Genomic DNA, 12,666 nt, shown 5'->3' with positions numbered 1-12,666 from the left:
AAGCAAGTGCTGAGCTGCCATGAAGAATGTGCTCACTATTTTGTTTCTTTTCAGATGTATTTTCCTCCCACTTGCCTTCATAAAGGCAGGCAAATAAAATGGAAGTGAAATACCACTTCACCGACAGCCTGAGGTGTCGAAGTCTGCACTCGTACAGATGTCAGCATGCCAAAGCATGGTCTTGAAACCAAATAAGGTATTTCGTCTGAACAGCATCCCGCAGCTGTCAGTTCCCCAGGTTATTTAGAGACCAGCAAGAGGCTGCGTTCTAGTCTCACCGTGATCTGTTTGGCTGATATCTGGTGATTTTAAACACTTTAACAGATTGACTTCTTCATCCTCTGTGGTTTTATTGTGAAGCAGTAGCCTTTAGGCAGAACTGGAAGGGTTGTGCTCCCCCTGGACTTTCACCTTTACTTGCAAGAAACTGTTTTTAATTTTGGCCTTGTTTTAGCTGAGCAGAGTGATCAGTCAAGTATTCCTCACTGATTCCCGAAGAGGTTACATGCGCCTCTGGATCACCCTCCAGAGCTTCAAAGGGACCAGCCCCTTCCCTTCAGCTATGCTCACCCACTGCTGGGGCTCTCATCTCCAGGACCTAGCAGCACCCCCAGCAACCCACACCCCCCAGAAGACAGGGTTCAGAGTCTGTGTTGGCCTCTACGACTTCTAACCACCTTCTCACCAGCCAGAGAAAGCAGTCAAATCCTGCTGCTCCTACACCACGCTCAGGCACGTCAGATTTTTGTCAGGTTTTTATTCAAGAGAAAACAAACTGAGCTACCAGAGCATTTAGCTTCCCTCTGTAGAACTGATGAATTCTGCTCTAAGGACAGCATAAGTAGGAACACAGGGTGCTGCTTGTCCAGAGACTGGCTGCATTAGGAATCAATTCACTGCTGGTGGCTGTAGGTTCTGCTGGGACAGTCAGTCTGAGGTTTGAAAGGGCCATTCCTAGTCAAGTCTATGAACTAATGGCTGTTCTTGAGGTCCAAATTTAAGGCAGTATTTCTGGCTGTTGCAACAAAGTGCAAAGTTGACAAGATCGCAAAGTAACCAACCAGACAGATAAAAACAGTGAAGCGCAATGCTGGCCTATTGGTATCTTCCGTGCTCAGACCTTGCAACAGTGTCCAACTCCTCCTCCTGGCAAACCAGGCCTGTGTCTGGATGTATCTATCCATCAGGTCTCCAGCACCACAGCTGGCAGCTTTAGTTCAGTATAGCTTTTCTCCTTCACGTGGTTTGTCTGTTCCAGGAGCCAATGTTTCTCTTGGTCGCTCACATCCAGCCTCAACGTCACCTCTTGGAAGATGCTATTCACAGCTACCTGTATCATAGAGAGCATAACCAGCTCAATCCCAGCCATGGGATAAGCACTGCTTACATTCTCTGGGAAGAGGACAGGCTGTTACTGCACCTCCTTGAAATGAAGCTTTTTGAACATGCAGATACTGGCTTCATTCTCCTGGCCAATCTTTGCCTCAAATTTGGTGATCCCCAGGTTTGTCACTCCTGCAAAATAAGACAGAAAGACAAATGCTCTGCGTATGCATTCCTGTTACCTGCTCTGTTGTCATACTACAAAGTAGAGGACTCCCATTTCTGGGGCAGATGCGTCCCTTATTACCCTGTCTGTATCGCTAGGAATATGTGCTTCTAGATCACTTCATGACTTCACCACCATTCTCCTGCATCAGGCCATCCTTACCATAGGACATCATCATCAGAGTTGCCTCCTTGCCAAATCCTCTGCCACGGTAGCTGGGCTCTGAAAGAGACAGCCACAGAAGTCAGCACCTAGCTATGTCAGACGAATCTGCCACGCTGGATATTTTTCAGAAGAGACTGTGACCCAGACCAGCAAAGAATGCAGATGAAGACTGAACAGCACAGCAAAGCAATGAGTATAAAAAGCCTGCACATAACATCACTGCCTGCAGTTGGCTTTAGCCAAGGTGACAAAGGCCAAGCCAGTGAGCAGGAATTTACCTGCAATCATAATTTCAATCTCGCCCAAAGTTGGATCCTCAAAGTCGGTGAGGAACAAATTCACATCCCCCACCATGCAGTCCTCATCCGCACACGCCTGCCCCGACCACCGCTCCGTGTCCAGCACAATGAATGTGCACTCTGGGGAAAATGAAGAAGTAGCAGAATTTTCAGGGCATGCTAAGAATTATTCACAAATTACTGAAGGATAAAATTAAAGGCATACGATGGACAGAAGAACAGCTTCCAAATGTTAATTACGAGGAAGAGCTAATGATTCGGCCTCTCGTGACAAGTTGCATGCTCCCACCCCTAGAAATATAAGAAATATTCTGAAAAACCTGTTGGGAAGACAAAGGATTACACAGGCTAAGACTAGAAACAGTGTATGTAAGGAGCACCAAAACTTTCATCCCATGGTTGAGGTGCCCCTGCTTCATCTCACTTTGCAGGAAGTTTGGGCAAAGAATTCTGTCTGGCGCATAAGAGATTGAGACTTAGTGACTCACTTAGTCCGTCTTACTGCTGCTGTCAGTGAAGCTTTTAATGCCAACTAAGACAAATGCTCCAAGCTGAGATCTTTGCCAGCCTCAGTATTTTGCAGCTCGCTATATTTCTGCTAGGCTTTTATGGGCAGTGATTCATTACCTGCAGTAGAGCCAGGGAACCAATTCAGTCAACACATCTCAACCAGGTAATTATGAAGTCGTTCAATTTCTCAGCAAAAAATATAACTCCCTTCCACCTTTTTACGATGATCAGACCTGGGGAGTGTTGACTGTGCAGCAGCAGCTCAGCAGATAATGCTGTGGGAACTAAATCACTGTTATCTTTGAAAAACTGGATAAAAAGGACACCAACAGCCATGGACATTCTTTATTTCTCTGAGCATATACCAGCTCTAAGCATGCTCTGATCCATCTAGAAAGCTATTGTGACCATATTCCCCTTGCTTCAAACTGTCACCATTCTCTGATTCCAAATATTGAAGACTAACAACCCCAAAGCTCCAAAAAGCACAGGAACTTTTAAGATGGTCAGAGTAAGCCAATATGCTGTGGTACTAAAGTAGAGCTGGCTGCTAAACAGAAAGCTAGGCTGAAGTTTCATGGTGTTGGAGCTACTGCTGCAGGAGGTCTTACATCCCCTCTGGTTCGGCTAGTAGGGTCCACTCACCAGGTGCTCTCAGCCCACTGCGGTTTCTTAGCAGGACAGAAAGGGACCTGCTTGCCACTTCCACCCACTCTTAGAAAATGCTTAAGATCCTCACTGTCTGTGTCCTCCCGCCAGCTGCGCTGCATCTCATACTCCTGCTCCAGGCTCAATGGTTCAGATGCTGTCAGGCGCTGCAGCTCCTCCGATTTCATCCACGCATGGTACCTGACAAGAGCCAGAAACTGATCACAGGCTTAACTAGAATATCGTAGCCTGATTTCCACAAAGTGCTCTAAGGCTCGTGCCCTATCATAAATCTGTTCTGGAAACACCAGCCTGGCATTCACAGCAACCTGTAAGTATCTGCAAGCCTCCCTTCCTTAGGTAACACAGGAACTAGTGTTCTCCTTGGAAATTTAGAAGTACAAATTTGTCTGTCTTGCAGCTTTGTCTGAAAAGGGACGCTTGATGTTTTTAAGCGTACTGGTCCAGGGACACTGAGTATCAGCACATTTCATCCTGATGGAGATTGATACAGCATCTCCTGGGCACTGACAAATTGACTAATATAGGCACCTTTGTGCTGAGACTGCAGCTGCCTAGGCCAGTGCTTTACAAACAGCCTGCATGCCTGCTTCTACTTTATCAAACATCCACTTGGCTTTACAGAGTGAAGTTTTGCTGTTCCACAGTCATTAGGGAAAGATAACAGTGAGCACCAGAACAGCTGGCTGCTCACTCACAAGCAGATATTCCCTTTCCCTTGGATACACAGTGGCACAGATGAAGTTTTCTTTGTCAGCAGACCTGGCAAAGGGCACAGATCTGCCAGGGATGGCTGCTACAGAGCAAGGAGGGCAAAACTTATTGTCTTTAACTAGTGCTTTTTGCACTGGGCTGTTCCCATGGGGAAGGAGACCCTGCAGCTGTCAAACCTGCACCCTTTCTGAACACCACACACTCTAAGAAAAGAGAAGTGAAATCAGACAGTGTAAGTAGCAGGGGAGGAGATAAGCCACGCACCGGGGCACATGTGCAGAAGTGTACGGCACCAGAGTCACCCTCTTTCCTTGAAGCACTGTGTTCTGGTTGATCTTCATGGCCTCGCACTGCAGGAGAGACCTGACATGTCACTCGCATCTCCAGTGGGGCCAGGGGGATGGGACAGCATCACCTGGAGCCCTGCGGAAGGCAACAGCTGTAACTGCCACTGTGCGGACAGACCCCAGCTTACACCAGTCCCCACAGAGCGGCCTTCCTGCACCCTCTGTGCTTTCCCCCATGGGGTGGGGGTGTACCGGTGCCGACTGCCACCCAGACACCCAGCCAGCAGCCTGGGGCCTGGCCAGCCAGGGGCCTCCCAACACTTCATGACCGTGGTGATGGTGGAGGTGCCCAGCTCCAGCACCACATGGGCCCCAATCCCAGGGGAGCCGGGGCCTGGACCTGAGGGGAGATCCTGGGCCTAAGGGCAGCCGGGACTGGAGCGGAGCGGGGGCCCGGGCCTGCGGGGAGATCCTAGGCCTGAGGGGAGGCTCAGTGCTGAGGGGAGCCCCTGGGCCCGAGGGAGCCGGGGCCCAGCGTGAGGGCCCGCGGGCCGGGCCCGGGCGCTGGTCCCATTCCGGGGGGCAGTGTGGGCTGTCGGTTCCCCGCGCGCGCACACGGAAGAGGAAGTGGGAACGCGCGCTGCTCTACCTGCGGCGGCCAGGTCTACCCCACCCACCGCCCTCCCGCGCATGCGCGGCACCTCCCCCGCCTCCTTCCCCCCACCCCCCCAAGCGCGTCACGGGGGGCGGGTGCTGTACGTCATCGCCTGGCTCCCTGCCCCCGCCCCGGTTCGCCGCCGCCGCCGCGCACGTGACTCCGGGGCCCAATAGTAAGCGCCCCGCTAACCCCTCCCCTTCCCGCCGCCGGAGGGAGGGGCCGCGTCACGTGCACGGAAGGGCGCCGTGTGCAGCGCGTGCGCTGTAAGTGCCCCGGGAGGAGGGGGCGGGGCTGCCGGCCCGCGCGGGGTGGGGCCGCGGCACGAGCGCCGCCGGTGAGGTACCGGCGGGGGGGGCGGCGGCGGCTGTGTGGGGTGAGGCGCGAGGGGTGACGGGAGGTTGTGGGGTAAGGCCCGGGGGGAGGGGGTTGGGCGCCTCGGTGTGGGGCGGCTGGGGGGGGGGGGGCTGTGGGGTGGGGAGTGGAGGGTCCCTGTGTGGGCGGGGGGAGAGGCGATGTGGGGTGGTCTGGAGAGGTTCCCTGTGGGGAGGGGGGCTGTGGGGTGCCATGGGGAGGGTCTCTGTGGGGAGGGGGGCTGTGGGGTGCCATGGGGAGGGTCTCTGTGGGGAGGGGGGCTGTGGGGTGCCTTGGGGAGGGTCCCTGTGTGGGGGGGGGAGAGGCGATGTTGGGTGGTCTGGGGGGGGGTCCTGTGGGGAGGGGAGGCTGTGGGGTGCCTTGGGGAGGGTCTCTGTGTGTCTGGGGGGGTCATGTGGGGTGCCTTGCGGAGGGTCTCTGGGGGGGGCTGGGGGGTGCCTTGGGGAGGGTCTCTGTGTTGGGTGGAGTGATGTGGGGCAGCCTGGGGAGAGGCTGTGGGAAGGGGGGGCTGGGGGGTGGTTCTGCGAGCATCCCTTGTGGGGAGAAACGTGGAGCGGCTCTGGAAGGGTCTGTGGGGAGGGGGCTGTGGGGTGGCTCTGGGAGGGTCCCTGTGAGGTGTGGGGCGGCCTGGGGAGGCGGCTGTGACTGGAGTGAGCAGAGTCTGACTGGGAACGATGCCCACTGGGCCACAGAGGGGGCTGGTGGTGCTCAGTGGGGCTGCGGAGGGGGACCCGGGGGGCTGGAGGAGTTTCCTGTGAGTTAGCAGCAGTGTCAAGGCTCTGGTGGGGCTGGGCACCAGGTAGCTGGGAGGTGGTTTCTCCCCACAGGGCTACAGCGGGGCCGTGGGAGGCTCACTGGGATGGGGTGCCCTCCCTGGGAGAGGGGATGAGGGGCTGCTGTCTGTTGGGGAGCAGCTCGGTTAGGGCAAGGGCTGGATCTCCTTATCACAAGTGACAAAACTTTGCCCAGCTGAGGCTCCTTTGTGTATTGCAGCTTTTATCACTTGTGCACATTTCCAAGCTGCTCGCTGCGTAACACAACACTGCCTCTTTTCTTTGCAATCCCTTGTCTTGGCCTCTCTGATAGACTGGCTTCTCCCTGTCCTCCCCCAGTCCGGTGCTTGGAGTAGTGTGAACGTCCGTGGGAATCTTTGCCTTGTCTCTCTCTCTCTCTCTGTGGTGATTGCAGAGTAACTAAAACATCGCTGGTGCGGTACGTGGGCAGAATTTGCCCTGTGCTAACACACTTCCCCACAGCTGTCTCTGAGGTGTCCATTAGTGTGATCGCAGGCTTGCCCCTTGTTCTTGATTCTTGGCTTTAGTGACTTGAGCCTAGATTAAGTGAAAGAGACTGTTTCCTCTACTGTTCTGAGGGCCAATCTAGTTATGACCACAGTGCACTCTACTTGCTCATTGATTTCTGTAGTTTTGTGGGTGAGGAAGTGAAAAGTTTACAACCAGTTTGCTTTTTGAGCGGCATTCTTAATGCATGAAGTTTGTGCTGATGAATTGTCCCAGTTGTTATAACGAACGAAGAGCAAGGGTTTGTATTATAGAAGTATCAAGAGTTTGATAAAGCTCTTAAATAATTCAACTACAACTAATTATTTATTGAGTTATAAATATTTCAGAACATTGGGGTACCCCCCCAGTAGTTTTTTCCAGATGATGTAAAGTTCCCTAAGTGCTTCCCCTATGGAAGCCTTGGTATATGTAACAAAATGTCTTGTTTTCCAAGGTCCGGTACTTTCACTTGTCTGCTCATTTCCGTATTTGAGATGGTGAGGAGGGACGGTGGGCAGCCAACTGCTTTGATCCGCAGAAGGCATGCGCTCTTAGGAGTAGTACCTGTGTGAGAAGCAGAAGTATGAAATCATCCTCAAGGCAGGCATTCTTCCTCTTGAGGTTTTAGTGTCTGAAACGGCCCCTCTGGCTATTCTGGGAAGATGAATTTAGGTCACTGTGTGCTGTAAAAGGACAGGGCTTTCTGATTACTTCTTTAACTAGTTTAACAGGCGCAGAGAACTTTTCACGGCAGATTGAATCAAGTGTTGCATGTGAATGGGGTTTATCTGCGTGTTGTCTGAAGTGCAGTGTCTCACTGAAATCCTGTTCTAATGTCAGAAAACCAGTGCGCAACAGTTGACTTCTGAGTTCCTACTCTTTCTGAAAAAGATGATGAAACTTTATGATGTTTCCTTAGGTTAAAGGCAGTAGAGGCTGAAAACTTCCTGCTTATTCTGCTCCGAGCCTCCCTACCATCTTCAACATGGCTGGTGGCATTACCGATACTGGAGAGCTTTACTCTCCTTATGTAAGTACTGCTGTTTTGGCCCGTGACTGCCGTTTGGGTTTTTGCTTAGTAGTCTTTTCAAAATCCTCCTCGGTCAGCATTATTGGTGTTTTCATTTCCTACTTCCCCATGAACATAACCTCAGTATTTTGTGAGATAATGGATGATGGATGTCAAAGGGTGGTAAAACAGTTTAGTTTCTTTCCTCTGGTATCTTATCCTGAAAAAGTCCCAAGACCCTGTGAAACAAAGATTTCCTGTCTCTGAGGTACTTACAAAATTTAGCTTGATTCGTTGCATTTACAGTCAGAAGCATGACTAAAAATGGGGATATCTTACTGCAGGGCCTCAGAGATGGTGTGTCTTCATGGCATAAGCTACTTATAATGCTTAGTACTTGTACTTTTTACATCATGAATCCATTTATATATTGTAAAGGGACAATGCCTGCTTAAGGTATGGTTCTAAATGTGTTAAGAATAGCTTCAAATCCTGTATCAGCCCTTGTTCTCACTTTTTATGTATTCTTTAGTGTTTTCATCAGCCCAGATTGTCATGTGAAGCTAGCATAAGCAGGGGGAATTGTGACGTGGAGATTATCCCACTTTTCTTTTTCTGCAGAACCAATTAGTAATTTACTACTTTACTAGAAATACTGGTGATCATAGCCACTGGTGTTCATACAGTGTCAGCTCTTAAAAACGGTATGGCCGCTTGCTCTGCAAACGTTTTTTTCTGAAGTGAATTCACAAATCATTCAAGACAGAACCAGTGCTGAAATCTAAGTGTTGGCTTTCAAATGCTTTAAAACTTTCATCTCCGTGTTAATGACTGAATTTAGAAGAACTGGATATTAGATTGCAAAAATAGGCTACAACTGAAAAAGGAGAGAGAACAAGACAGTAACTGGGACATCTGGACCGTGAAGGATTAGTGTCACCTGCTCTTACGTTGTTATGTTAGTGCTGCAGAAATCTAGAGTCTCACCAAGAAGTCTATAGCGCTCTCTCTTTTTTCCTGAAGATGTCTATCCAGATTGAATACGCAGGCATCATTCTCATCTCTGTGTCTACTTGACCAAAGTCAAGGAAAATCATCTGAGTTTTTATTCAGGTGTCCTTCACTGAAAAGTGAGTGATGGCCCTGGGCATTTGGAGCAGGAGATGTGCTTGGGAAATGACAGCTCTGCCGGCTGAACGAAAAGAACTTTTCTGCAAGCTGCAGTGGCTGATTTTGGCCCTTCTGGGAGACCAGTCAAAAGCTGAATTTACTGTGCTAATGTCAGTGAATGTAGGGCAGGAGTGCTTGCAGGGTCTCTGAGGGAAAAATCTGCTGGTATTAATTGTTCCACACCCAGGAAAGTGTACTCAGATAGAGTTCTTTACTAGCTCTCCTCTGGAGAGACTCTGACCTATATAAAAAAACTTTGGGGCAGTTTTTGATCTTGAATTTAGCTAAATTTACATTTTTGGGGTGGGGAGCAGTCCTGTCCAGGTGCACAATTATCTTTTCCCCCAGTTGGAAAAAAGAGGATGAAATCCATCTCCTTCCATAAGCAATACCTGTTTTTCAGAGTGTGGTCAGCTGCTTCCTGGTAAAATGGCAAGCAGGCTTTAAGTTACAATTCTGTTTGGTTATTTCCTGCTTGGCTACGGGTAAAGAAGAAGAGATTTTGGTAGGATCTTTAGTATGCAGTCCTAACTATTCAGATTGAGGTCAGAAAATAAGGAGACCCAGGCCCATATTATAAACCCTTCTGGCAGAAGGCATTGGATTTAAAAATGACAAAAAAAGCCCATGTGCTTTCTAACTTTAAAAGTACCTTTTGGAGGTAAACTTGTCTTTAGAAGTAATAGTGTCTCCTCACATGTTCTGTGAGCTTTGTCCTCTTGTTGGGTGATGACTGCAACTCATAGAACATGCATATAGTTTTGGGGGAAATATGAGTAATTCCACTGGGACATAGCTAATCCTCCTGGGTGCTGACACTTTCTTCTTCTGAGCTTTCAAGCAAAGACTGTGAATGAGAGAAGTCTGCCCTAAGCAACCCACTTTAAACCACCATCTATTCCCCAGCATGAGTTGTGTGATTTTGTGGCTACCCCCTTCAGTCAGCAACACTGGTTTTGCTTTGCCCAACCAAACTTCAGAGATAGTGAGGAAAATCAAAATCAAAATTTCAAGTGGGAAGCGCTGTTGCTTCAGGCTGCCACACGTTTTCTAGACTGGACAGCACTGCGCACAAATGTTAAATTCACCATGGCAGCTGATGGAGGTGCTCCTCACGTTTATTCAAGTAGGTGAGGCTGCCTTCTTTGGGGTGATGCTCTCCTCTAACTCCGTGGCAATAGTACTGACTGTCTGGAGTAGCTGGAGGTCACATTTCTGCAACTCTTAAGTTTCCAAAGGTGTGCTGAATGAAGGGTTTCATAGTAGTGAGCATACTCTGCACTCCCTGTTCCCAAACCCCTGGAGTGATGGATATGTGACCAACTGTGACTTTAACATCATTAAATAATCCATATAAGCTTTGAAAAGAAGTGGAAAACTGGAGAGGGAATATCAGTTTCCCCAGAAATATGCTGAAACTCACTTCATTCTCTTTGGTTGTCAGTCCCCCTCCTTCTGTATTTATTTGTAGTGTGGGCTTGCTCCTTCTCTGCTAGCTCACAAAGATTGCGCTCTCTTTAAAATCAGTATGCCTGTGAGGTGTCTTGGATGATCTCTGGGACAGTTACAAACTCTGATATTGGATTATGTGGATGATTACAGGTTGGTCTGGTTTATATGTTCAACCTCATCGTCGGGACAGGAGCCCTAACCATGCCAAGGGCCTTTGCAACGGCAGGGTGGCTTGTCAGCCTTGTTCTCCTAATGTTCCTGGGCTTTATGAGGTATGTATCTTTAGCAGATCGGAGGCTTCAGTTAGGCGGAGCTGTAAGAATAGTGCTAAGACTTAAAGTGCTGCCTCTCTGGGTGATTCTGTCCCTCTCCTGCTTAAGTATTGAGATCTCAACTGTAGTCTTGCCTGTGGATCTTATTTAGAGGGTTGCATCTTTGTGGAGGTCTGACTAATATCCAGGATATGGTGCTATGTCCCATCTCCTGACTGAAAGGAAAGACTTTGTCTAGTCCAGAGTCTTCTGGGACCTTTCTCCCAGCCTCCTTTTCTAAAATTGTCCTCACCGTGGGTGCATCCGCTGCCTGCCTCAGTCACTGACAGATTTCCCGAATGCTGGCCAGCTCATAAGTGACACAGGCTCATTTCTCTGCCTTGTGATTTACAGTTGTGAAACAGACCTATTGCATTAGTTTTATCTTGGCTTCTGGCGATATTCTGGACAGCAGCAAGTGTGTCAAGAAAACAAATTACCGTGTAGCTGGGCCTGTCTCATTCCCGCCTTTGCTGCTTGAGACCTTGAAGCTGGTCTCATGATTTCCATGCTGGTTCACTGCGAGTTTCTGCCCAGATGCCTCCCTGCTGGAGCAGCAGGTGGAGCTGAAAGCTGTTGATACAGCAATGATGTTTAAATACCTTGAGATTCTGCAGTTATTAATAGCAGTGCCATCTTTCTGATGAGTTGTGAATCCTTGCTTGGTTCTAGCTTGATTTTTGAAAAATCCCCTCCTGCCTTTGTAAGAACAGAATGTAAAAGTTCCTTTCCTGTGGATAACCAGTGCTGTCAGCCTGAATTTACCTTTGACTTGGAGGCAGTGCTTTTCTAATCTGTTAGATGCTGCTATATAAAGGTAGCCAACTCTCAGTACTAAATGTATTGATGCTTGCAAGCTCCATACCTCATAGCTGTATGTCTCAGAGGCTTGATAAAATGTGAATTGTGGGAGTGCCAGTAATTGGGAGATTTGGAAGCAATTCCTTCTAGATGCATTATTTTTAAAGTGCGAAGTCAGTGCATAAAACTCAGTACCTTCTGATATGGTTTTGCTCAGTTTAATCTGGTGCAGCCATAGTATGTGGGTTTGCAGGCTTGTGCTCTTCAGCTGGCCCGAAAGGATCGCCTACTGGTGCTAAGTGCTTTGGGAGCTGCATCTCCTTGTTGCTTTTGTTCCCTTGCTCATGCCTGTGACTCCCTTGTGCCCTCTAGGGATCTTCTCTTCAGTGTGAGAAGAATCTGTGCAGAAATTGCTACGTGGCCTCAGGATGGGGCTGCTTTCTTTTATCCTGGCAAAAGTAATTTCTCATTTGAACTTGATAAATGAGTCCAGTTCCTGAAGCAGTAAGAAACCACTTTAAAGCCTTAAATAAGATTGATTTGAGGTTTTTATTATAGAACTGTTTAATTGAGATAGTGACAGTTCATCCGTAGAAGCATCGGTAGCTCCAGCCATCTCCCTGGACAGGTTTTCCCGTGGTCCTCCAGCAAAGCATATTTGCATGCACTCGTGATTTGCTTATTGGTCTTGTACTGCTGCTTTACTTTTAATGCCCTTTGTAAGATTCTTCCAGGAACAGCAGTACCTTTGCTACGGGCCCCTAAAGGATAAGCTTCACAACAGTACTGTGTCAGTCCTGTGACCTAGAAGGGGAAAGGAAGCTTGCTGCCTAACAAAGGGGAAAATCCTCTTGCCTTCTCCAACCCTCTGAACCACTAGCAAGGTGCCTTCCAGATATTTAAGGTGTTTCCTTAATCTGAAGGCAATGCTATATTTTACTGCCTGTTGTATTTTGTGCCCTGCTTGAGCACCTTAATCTCGAGGACAGTGGAGAGCAGCAAACCGGGTTAAAAAAACTGTGCCAAAAAGGCAGTGGTGGGGGAAAAAGTTGGTGAAAGGTTTTGTAGAAGCTTCTGCTCCTAAAAACAGATGAGAATAATTCCCTGTGTCTCTTCAGCTACAGTTCTTTACTATTATTAATATCAATTGAATTTCTCCCTTTAGCTATATGACTACCACCTTTGTGGTAGAAGCCATGGCTGCTGCAAATGCCCAACTGCGATGGAAGAGAATGGAAAAACGCAAGGTTTGTGCAAGCTTTAACTTTCAGGCTCTTATCATTCCTTTGTCTTGCAGGGTTGTCCTCACATTCCTCTGCAGGCTTTGCCTTGCCTCATTAGTAACTCTAATAAAGGAATAAATTTCTACTGTACTTAACTTTGCCATATAAAATATGGCTATTAGTTCCCTGTGGGG

The 12,666-nt window shown here is 48.7% G+C and overlaps 2 protein-coding genes across 12 annotated transcripts in view; one reads left to right on the top strand and one right to left on the bottom strand.

The window, feature by feature from the left end:
• Nucleotides 1-737: 737 nt before the first annotated feature.
• On the bottom strand, nt 738-4,909 carry NAT9 (N-acetyltransferase 9 (putative)). 5 transcript variants are annotated; one of them, XM_064522634.1, is made up of 7 exons: nt 4,843-4,907; nt 4,171-4,329; nt 3,263-3,389; nt 1,993-2,133; nt 1,712-1,771; nt 1,421-1,515; nt 738-1,330 (listed from the first exon to the last, which is right to left on the bottom strand). In XM_064522634.1, exons 2-7 carry the CDS (start codon nt 4,285-4,287, stop codon nt 1,184-1,186), a joined length of 687 nt encoding a protein of 228 aa, XP_064378704.1. In that variant the 5' UTR covers nt 4,288-4,329; nt 4,843-4,907; the 3' UTR covers nt 738-1,183. The 5 variants fall into 5 exon arrangements, with proteins under 5 accessions (XP_064378704.1, XP_025954803.2, XP_064378703.1 ...); XM_026099018.2 differs by having other exon boundaries at nt 3,263-3,372; XM_064522633.1 differs by having other exon boundaries at nt 4,171-4,256.
• A 140-nt stretch (nt 4,910-5,049) lies between these two features.
• TMEM104 (transmembrane protein 104) overlaps nt 5,050-12,666 on the top strand; it is a 49,145-nt gene continuing 41,528 nt past the window's right edge. Inside the window, exons 1-4 of one of the 7 annotated variants that reach the window (XM_064522630.1) lie at nt 5,050-5,114; nt 7,426-7,536; nt 10,288-10,409; nt 12,415-12,496. In XM_064522630.1, the coding sequence (XP_064378700.1) occupies nt 7,492-7,536; nt 10,288-10,409; nt 12,415-12,496 (249 nt within the window). In that variant the 5' untranslated portion in view covers nt 5,050-5,114; nt 7,426-7,491. The other 6 variants (XM_026099014.2, XM_064522632.1, XM_064522629.1 and 3 more) reach the window with 6 other exon arrangements.

The sequence above is a fragment of the Dromaius novaehollandiae genome, chromosome 18, assembly GCF_036370855.1.
Source record: "Dromaius novaehollandiae isolate bDroNov1 chromosome 18, bDroNov1.hap1, whole genome shotgun sequence".
In the NCBI taxonomy this organism is placed as follows: Eukaryota; Metazoa; Chordata; class Aves; order Casuariiformes; family Dromaiidae; genus Dromaius; species Dromaius novaehollandiae.
Note: the sequence above shows the minus strand (reverse complement) of the source record. Positions and strands in the feature narration are given on the sequence as shown.